The 9,493-nt window shown below is 45.3% G+C and overlaps 1 protein-coding gene across 1 annotated transcript in view; it reads right to left on the bottom strand.

The window, feature by feature from the left end:
- The window catches only part of NFU1 (NFU1 iron-sulfur cluster scaffold), an 11,260-nt gene extending 3,369 nt beyond the window's left edge, over window positions 1–7,891 (bottom strand). The window contains exons 1-5 of the mRNA XM_027669028.1: window positions 7,857–7,891; window positions 7,277–7,491; window positions 4,462–4,597; window positions 2,041–2,107; window positions 1,045–1,159 (exon numbers count right to left, since the gene is read on the bottom strand). Of these exons, the coding sequence (XP_027524829.1) occupies window positions 1,045–1,159; window positions 2,041–2,107; window positions 4,462–4,597; window positions 7,277–7,491; window positions 7,857–7,891 (568 nt within the window). The remainder of the gene's footprint in view (window positions 1–1,044; window positions 1,160–2,040; window positions 2,108–4,461; window positions 4,598–7,276; window positions 7,492–7,856) is intronic.
- Between the last annotated feature and the right edge of the window lie 1,602 nt (window positions 7,892–9,493).

The following is a 9,493-nucleotide window of genomic DNA, read 5'->3' as shown; positions in this document are numbered from 1 at the left end:
AGGAGGATTGCTGACCCTGGATATCCATGGATTCCAGGAGGATTGCTAACCCTGGATATCCATGGATTCCAGGAGGATTGCTGACCCTGGATATCCACAGGGGCAGAATGAAACAGCAGAAAATGCTGCTGAGATGCCTGAAACCGAAAGGCAGAAATCTGAATTCAGAGTATCTTTTCCTGCAGTATCCTTATTTGCATCCCAGGCTTTTGCTGGCAAAACCCAGCTCGTTCAGAGTTCTCAACAGGCAAAGGCCTTGGCAGAGAGCAGCAGTTCCACCTTTTAAAGGAAACAACAGCTAACATTCCATAGGGATGCAGGGGTTAAGGCAGGGTCCTCGTAAGGAAGGCTTTAGCAAGCTAAAAAATTCAGCAGAAATATGCACATGTCAGGGTTTAGCAGCTCTGGATGCAATTCTAAGCATTTCTGAGAGAACCTTTTCAATAAAATAAAGGCTATTTTAATATTAAAATTAAATTCAGACGTAACAGAGAGCAATTCAATTGCCATAATTTTCCTTAAAACACTGAAAAAAACTTTAAGTTGGTAAGCTGCAAATGAGAAAATAAAAGGCAAAATACTACCCTTGAGTTAAATTGTCAGTTAGTCTGTTACTTTCTATTACAGTTTGGAAAAGACCTCTTACTATTTTTCATTCATTTAAGACCACAAACCTATCATTAAGGCACTGTCATTAAGCCTGGGCACTCCTTTTTCTATTTAAGGTGCCATATAAAAAGGACAGGCAGCAACCCCCCAGAGCTTCCTAAACTCTGCCTCAGTACTTGCAAACACATCTCCCCTCCTGGGGAGCACAACAGGGCCCAGGTGCCAGGCCAGCCAGCTGAGCACAGCCCTGGGATGTCACACACAGCACACGTTGTGGTCATGGCTGAGCAGCTCCTTCAGACAGGCTGCTAATTCCACTGGAGAGGGTTTAAATCAAAATTCCAATTCTCTTGCTTGCTCTCCTGAGGCTCTTCTGCACGTCACAGAAGCTGAACCCAAAGGCAGCCCCCGGCCTCTTGGCCAAGTTTCATTTACCTGTATCTGTCCTGGGTGCCTCATCAGTGACCACAGGCAAACCAGAGGCAAAGAAATCCATTATAGCTGCATAAATATCTGGTTTCAGTAAGTTCCAATCCAGGTCTTCACTCTCCTATGGGAATTAAAAGGAAAAAAAAAAAAGGAACAGTAAAAAGAAAGTATGAATACCTGCCTCCTAACAGCAATAAGTTACACAAAGATTCTTCTTACATTACAAATACCCTCATGGGCTCACAGGTTTACACATGGATTTGATTTCACGGTTTTGTTAAGCCCAGCTTTGCCAAAGAAGTTTAGTAAGAGTCGATTTATCACAGTCAACAAAACAGTCTCCTTGTTTGCAAGCCAAGTGCTATTAAAATATTAGCTATAAAGGTGTGAAAGTCTCCTAAATACATTATTTGACAGATATTTTTACCAAACTGTTTCAGAGACCCAAGATTATCAAATTCTCACTCCCTGAATTGCCCTGTGTTCTTCACACAGTCAGAGCCTGCCCAGTTCCTAAGGAGCTCCTTATCTCTCTGACAGGAGCTCCACACCTTGAGCAAACACCACAGGGCCTGCAAGGTTCCCCTCCTGGTCCTGTGCCATCGGGAAGCATTCCACAGGTCAGCCAGCCAACTTCCATCAGGAAGCATTCCACAGGTCAGCCAGCCAACTTCCATCAGGAAGCATTCCACAGGTCAGGAAGCATTCCACAGGTCAGCCAGCCAACTTCCAAGCTGACCATGTTCACAGGGCCTCAGTCAGTCCAATGCTGACCATTCCCAAGATCAAAGAATCCACAGCTTCCCTGGGAAGCCTATCCCAGTGCTTAGCCACACGTTGCAATGATTTATCTTCTTTGCATTAAAGGCAATTCCCTTTAGTCACTTGTGGCCATTGCCTCTGGAACTTCCACTTGCATGTCCCAGGGCCTGGCTGGATCTGCTCCGTGGCCACTTCCAGACAGCTCAGCTCTCAGCACAGCTGAGCCTCTGCTCTGCTTACCTTGGTGATCGTGATGAAGTCTGGTCCAAAGAAAACACTTTTAACTCCTTCAATCCTGAATAACTGCCTGCTCAGGAAACAACAACAAAAACATGGCAAAAATGCACCCACATTTCAGGCAAACTCAAGATTTATATAATCTGTCACAGAAGTTCTAGAATACACTTCTAGACAAAAATAAGCACTAAACCCAGAGCCATTAAGAGAAACTCCAGTTACCTCCCCCACGGCTTAGGCAGAGCCCAGAGTAAAACCCAGCACACCCTACAGGGCTTCCCACAAGACATGTGAGAGTTACTCCAGTTCTTTGGGGCGAAATTATATTCTGTATATTACAAGCTATTTGTTCAGCATCAAAACCAGGAGGCACCTGTTGTTTCAGGCAGGACTAGAGCAAAGACAAGGGAAGTTCCTTAAAGTGATCTGAAGTCACTGAGCTCAATAAAAACTGCCACTAAATACAAGGGTTAGTGCTGAGCAGCTTTAACACACCAGCTCACCTTGGGAGGCATCTTCAGTATTTTCAGTCATTAGCAAGGCAAGGAAAAAGGGCATTTAATAAAGGCATAAGACTCATGGTAAATTGCCTGGGGTGGCCCCACACAGAACCCAACAACCAGGTGGTGAATGAGCACACAAGAACTTACATGATAGGAAAGAGCATATTTTGGACAATGGTTTAAGTACAAAAATGAAAACGAGAATATATAACCCAATATTCATAAATGCTTAATGAAAACCTAACAAATTCATCCACAGAAAAAATTAAAAAAAAATTAAAACCAGGATGCACTTGGAGGTCAATACAGCACAAGGCTGTAAGAGGGTTTTTTGCAGTTATGGGGGAAAAAGGTAAGATATTTTCCTGAAAGACTGCAAAACATCAAAAATGCAATAAATGAAGGAATTGGAAATCTTATCACAAAAGTATGTGTGATGGAAAATGACAAAAGAGATTTCAGAATACCCCCTTGAAAGAATCTCTACACGTGGGACAGTTGCACTGGGTGTTTGCAGCACTAAACCAACTGCATTTTGAAGTTACTTAAACCATGAAATTGTGCAAGTGCACCAAACCATCTGAGATCAATTAAAGAATTCTCTCCCCTCCCTCCCCTTCAGGAAGCGCTTATTAATTCTTTGGAAAATTAATATTCCCTTTTAAAATAAATGAGTATTCCCTTTACAAAAAACATAATCTGGGCTTTAACAATACACAGAGCAGATGATTCTTCTCATGAACCTGCACAATACCCACCCCCAAGCTGCCACAATATGCATTCCAGCACATAAATAATCTCTGATTAAAATGTCTATTTGCAAATACATGACAACAAAAAGCCACTTTCTGACAGTTGATTACATTCTGCAACCTGATGCACTTTGGCACAGTGAGATCCTACAGCTGCAGCCCTCTGCTAACACGTTTGGATGTCCTCAGAAACCTCTCACAATGGATTTATGATTTTAAGTCACGGAGCTTTGCTTGCAAAGATCCTCTTTGCTCTCAAACAACCCTGCAAGAGACAGAGCTGCAGCTCCTGGAGGCAAAGCCACGTCCAACAGCTCCTGCTTTTGCCCACAATCCTTCCAATCTACAAAAAGATGCCTTAAACTGGTGACCTACTGTGGCATTTCTGGATCTCACCCCGCACTGAAGCCCCTCCACCCAGAGAACAGAGAGTTTATCTTCAGGGACTGATGTGAAAGCATTGACACACATGCACAGTGGATGCTTCCAAATATTCCCAGAGACTTGTGAGGGTGCTCCAAACCTCTTCTATACCAAGGTGATATAAACAAAATTTGTGCTCAGTGGTTCTTACTCCAGATTATGGATTTTGGTAAAGCTGCACTCCCCGGAGCTGTTACAGACCCAGCCCAAAGGAGGGGGCAAACCTGGCCTTCCTTGAAGTGGAGCATAAACCTTCTGAAGTTCAGGGCAGCCCCAACACCTGCCAAGGGGAGCTACTGCATTTATTTCATGGTATTTGGGGACTGTTCGCTGCCTGTTTCCCAACTCTGAAGAGTTACATGATTTCCAAGTAACTCCTTGAATTCAGAGTGCTCTGATGGGAATGAATTTGTGAAACTGGGGCCAGAGGTCTCACTGGTGATGCAGCAACTGCTCACAAACACTGATTTATAACACCTTTCAATCCAGTTGCATAAACTAGACCATGGTGCCTTCTGCCATGAGAGAGCTGAGGGGAGGACACACACACACAGAACTTCAGCAACACCAAGCCCCAGCTGTAATCTTAAGCACAAGTAAAGCAGCATTAAAAACTCAAATCCAACCAAGCTGCTTCTACAGAGGAGCAGAATTATCAGCAGTTGTGCTTAAAAGCATCAGTTGTAGGCACAGAGCCCATGAGCCCATACCAGCCCCCAAACCCAGCATGATGTGTTCAGCAATACCTTGCTAAAGGTGAGCAAAACGCTGCAGCCGGTGTGGAAAACTCCATCGTCCTCGACTCCAGCACTTCCCTCCCTGGAATAAACTTCAAGCTATTTGGATTTGGTGTGTCCTGAGTCTGAATAAACATGCCTCTCACTGGAAATACAAAAACAAAGGAGAAAAATAATATCACCAAACCTAAAGAGCTTCAGTGAAAAGTCAAGGCCTGCTGGATCCCTCTGCTCCAGCAACAGCAGCCTGGGCAGCCACGGGGCTCCAACACCACCACGGGCTCCATGGAAGATTCCAGACCCACGGGAACACTGGAAAACACAGGCAGGTCATCTCAGAGGAAAACCTGTGATACATGGAACCTTGTCTTTGCTTCTTTTGTTAACTTTTATTTAGTAAAAAGCATCCTGCTGCAACAGCATCGAGCTGCACGAGGCCAGGGCCAGCCTGACCTGCTGAGGGCCCAGAGCTGCACCCTGCAGGTCTCTGCTGCCTTGGCTTTTTTTATTTTATGATCCTCAAACACCATTTAATCCCCTTTCCAGATTAAAGCAGAATCAGTTTTGCTAACTCTCTCTTGAAGATGCACATGAGTTATGGGGTTTGGGTTTTATCTCATTTTTCAGCACTATAGAAAAGAAAAACCAGTGTAACAAGAGTTACAGTGAAGTAGACCCTGCTTAGATTTTCCACAGGGTAAAAAATTACTGTGAGCCATCACTTACCCTCCAAAAACTGAACTGACCAAGCAATTTACAATAAACTATTTACCATTCACTGGTAAAGTTCTTTTAAAGATACATTTTTACTGAAGTTCCTTTTTCAACTGTGTCTGTCTCACTGGAAGAGTGTAAAAAACCCTGATTTTAATTGAAATTTAACACTCTACATTTAATGGTGTACATTTAATAGTATTTTTCTGTAGACATGTCCATGCAGCATGTGCCTGATGTCCCACTGAAGCTGAACATCAGATAGGGACAGTCTCTCTCTCATATTCTAGTTCTTCTTCCTACTCCCTGCACACCCAATAACACAGTGAGATACAAACAAGCAGGAAAGAAAAAAGTGCATTTTAAACGAAAAAATCTTCAGGAGCTAATATTTATAAATTATATTTGAGAAACAACCTCACATAAATTTAAAAAACACGCACTAGAAGGATTTAAAGCAGTAAAAAGAGCTGACATTTTCATTTTTCTAAAGTGCCATTTTGCTCATGACTCCCTGGCACTGAATGGCAAATCACACTGTTTATAAATTGCCAAATTGTTGCTTCATGTGTCTGTCATGGTGACAATCCCTGTGACTCAAACATACACAATGGTAAATACGCACACACTCCATTTTCTCTATGTTTTTTAAAAGAAAAAAAAACAAACTTAGGATGGAAACAGTTTTAAGATGAAAAGAATACTCCTGATAGAGCAAGCAACTAGATTATCCACGGGGATAGAAGAACTACCCATCTTCCAGGTCCAGCTGGCATCCAAATCCCATCTGGCATAACCTGGATGTGTAAATTTGAGTCCCCTCTCCCTGTTTTTTGGAAGCAGTGGGACACTGACAGCCACTGGACACTGCTCATCCAGGTGTGATCCAACACCCCCAGCCACAGACAGCCGGATCAACCCTCCCAGCAGGTGTCCAGGAGGGCAGGCTCTGTGTTCTAACGTGTGCTCTGCAGTGAAGAGCTGCTTTCCCAGGAGCAGCTTTGTCAATCATTACCCAGCCAGGGCAGCTCCTTGCCCAGCTGAGAGGAACTCCCTGGGATTTGTTACTCACAGGTTGGTAACTGGCTGTGTTTGACATCTGTTCTCTGGAGCCTCTGCAGAGCTCTGGGGGTACCTGCTTGTTATCCTGTTCTCCAGGTGAGGGAACAAACCAAGCTGAGACAGCCTTTACCAGGACACGGGCAGGAACAGGTCAAACACTAAGTCTACTTGTGAGAAACAGGTAAAACACCAAGTGTACTCAATCTGCCTGTTGTTAGAACTGAAAGAGAGAAAACAGTGCTGCAGCAGCTAAGATTGGACTCTGAAACCAAAATTAAAGAGCCTTCTGCCTGAGCAGACTCATTTAAATAATATTTCCATCTGTGACTAATTCCATGCAACAGCACCTGCAGAATCTTTCTGTCTCTAAATTCCTCAGGCAGCTGTAAAAACATAGTTTTCTGTGGCACAAGTTTCACAGGTCTTTTATATTTTTCTTCCTTTGCTGAGCTTTGCAGCCTACCAAAAAAATGGCAGGTACAACAAACTCATCCTCAAACATGGCTTCTTCAGGGTAACACCAAATTGCAGATGTAATATTACTGGAGAATCCAGCTAATGCACCACAGATGGATGCACGGTCAAGAGGTGGAAATTAAAATAAAGAAAATATTGCAGCTCTGAGAATGAAAAGCTTTGCTTTCAGCCTTCCCACGTTCTACCTGGACAGTCAGTAACGTCACCTGGCAGAGTCAGCAGCTGCAGCAGGACAGAAGGCAGCACAAAGTCTTTCCCAACGGACACATTTACACCAATACAGAAAATAAATTCAGAAGTGCAGCAAAGTCCAAATAATGTTCTGCACTAACAAAGTCTTGGCAGCTGAATGGTACAGAAAAACACATATAACCAGCACACAGTGAGCCTCCACATCTCCCCGAGCCCCAGATGTCCAGATGCACCAGCACTGCCTTAAAACCCACCCAGGAGCTGTCACCACACTCGGGTTTCAGAAAGAACAGCAAACTTTCAGAAAGAACAGCACTACCAAAAGACACAGAAACTCAGACCCTGCTCATCTGTTCCTTTTTAACTGGCACTGACTTACCTGCACGATGCCACACTGCAGATGGAAGAGATGGTTGCTTTTGCAGAAGTTGGTGGAAAGGCTGTCGAGTTGTCCAATTATGATCTTTTAACAGCATCTGACAGAACCTAGAGAAAAATAACTTTACTAAGGATTTCCAAATCCCACATCTGCACTGCCCCACTGAAAGGGTATTCCACGTGCTTTTAGCAACCCCAGGACTCTCCAAGACACACCTGCCTTAAACCTCTCAGGTAATGCAGCAAGTTTGAGGCTGGATCACAGAACATCCCTTTTTTCCCTTTTCAGTGCTGCCTCTCTCTCATAACAAAACAGACATAACTCTCTAATTTTAGCCACCAAAAAATTAACTCACACTCTTTCAGTCACTAAAACCAGGCAGATCACCTTACTTACCTATCACAGAAGGGGATAATCACCCAGAGGGGGCCTCTGGTCTTCCTTTTAACAGTCCTGAGCACCTGAAAATCTCCCTTGGACTAAAAACCTAATTTTCAGAAGATTCCAGATAGCTGAGATCAATCCAACCCCAAGCACCCGAGAATTTACTCCTGTGCTCTGTGGGTTTAGCTGGTCACACCTAAGGGTCTTAGGCATGTAGAGAAGAGTCTGCATGACTCTTAGAAGGTACAAGACAGGCTAAAAAGGTAACTCAGTGGCTGCTCTTACACAAACAATTCTCATAAGAAAAAAATACCAAGACAGCACTTGGGTAAAAGATATAAAAACTCTATTAGGAACAATCCCTGTCCACCTCTGTATTTATTCCCTACAGGGAATGAATAAATTCAGTATATTCCTGTACAAATACTGTCTCAGAATTAAACCAGACCAACTAAAATGAGGCCCTGCTCCCTACTGGCCATGTAACTTGTGCTAGCAGTGAGAACAGGAATGGATGAAGGTAAAAGAGGGAGAGCAGAGGGGAAAAAACCTGAAAACATTAAGAGGAAAAGCAAGTGGAGTGGTGGAATAACAACAGGCCTCACTTTCACCTACTTGCACACCTGATTTCTGTAACTGTGTGCACAGCCAACAGCACCCAGGTGTCTGAGAGCAAACTGAATCTCAGAAAATGAAACCAAAACCCCCCTCGTGTCACAGATGAATTACTACATACTGAGGAGCAATTATTACCTGGCTTCTCTCCCCCTCATCAAGCACAGATGAGGGGAAAGCAGGTAAACTACATAAATAGCATCTGCAGGGGCTGTTGTCAGAGGAGGCTGGTTTTCTTGGGGGTCATAAACCCAAACACTGCAAGAGGCCCAGATTCCTCAAACATGGAACAGGAAAGAAGCTCTGCCTCATGACACTGCTGCAAGTGAGGGAGACATGAACACAGGAAAGGTCTAAATCGTGTTATTTGCTTATTTTTGTGCTCTTTAAAGCAGGTAGAGACCGCAGCAGGGTGTGTGAGGAAGGTCACTCAAGAGAAAAGTTCTCTTTTCTCCCTTTAGCTTTGGGCAATAATGATTATATCCCATTTCAGTGCTCAGTACAGGGCAGCTATACCCAGCACTACAGGGTCCTCTGATTTCCCCCTTATTGCTTGATCCTTAGCAACTTGGGAGGAATTCCCTCTCATTTCAAGGCCGGAAGGATACAGATGTGAGGGGGTTAAATGCTCTTCATTGTGTGATCCTGAGCACACGTGGGGGGGAGGAATTACTCCTTCTACCGTGTTCCTGAGCACATGTGTGTGGGGAATTACCCCTCACTGCAGGGTCCTGAGCGGGTGTGTGTGGAATGGAATTACCCCTCACTGCAGGGTCCTGAGGTGGGGAATGACCCCTCAGACACGGCGCCCCCGGGGGCGCAAGGCTGAGCCCCCTCAGGGGAAGGCCCTCAGCACCTAACTAACTAGTCAGGGGGAACTAACGCCTCGCTGCTGGAAAGGACCTAGGGGAGAGAAACAGTCCCTCCCTGCCCGTCTGGAGGAAAAGGAACAAACTTCACCGCCGTCCGCCCGGCTGGGGCGGGGAAAGGGAAGGGGAAGAGCGAGGAGCGCCCGGCGCGGCACCGCTCGCTGCGACACGGCCGCCCCCCTGACCCGCGAGAGGGGACCCCTGCGGGAAAACAGCTCCGTGAGAGAACCGTGCCGGGGCAGCGTGCCCGCGGTCAGCACCCACCGCCGGGGCCCCGCGGTCAGCACCCACCGCCGGGGCCCCGCGGTCAGCACCCACCGCCGGGGCCCCGCGGTCAGCACCCACCGCC

This window comes from Corapipo altera, unplaced genomic scaffold (assembly GCF_003945725.1).
Source record: "Corapipo altera isolate COAL_440 unplaced genomic scaffold, ASM394572v1 61016, whole genome shotgun sequence".
NCBI classification, from domain to species: Eukaryota; Metazoa; Chordata; class Aves; order Passeriformes; family Pipridae; genus Corapipo; species Corapipo altera.
The sequence above is the reverse complement of the archived record's forward strand: the minus strand, read 5'-3'. Positions and strand labels throughout refer to the sequence as shown.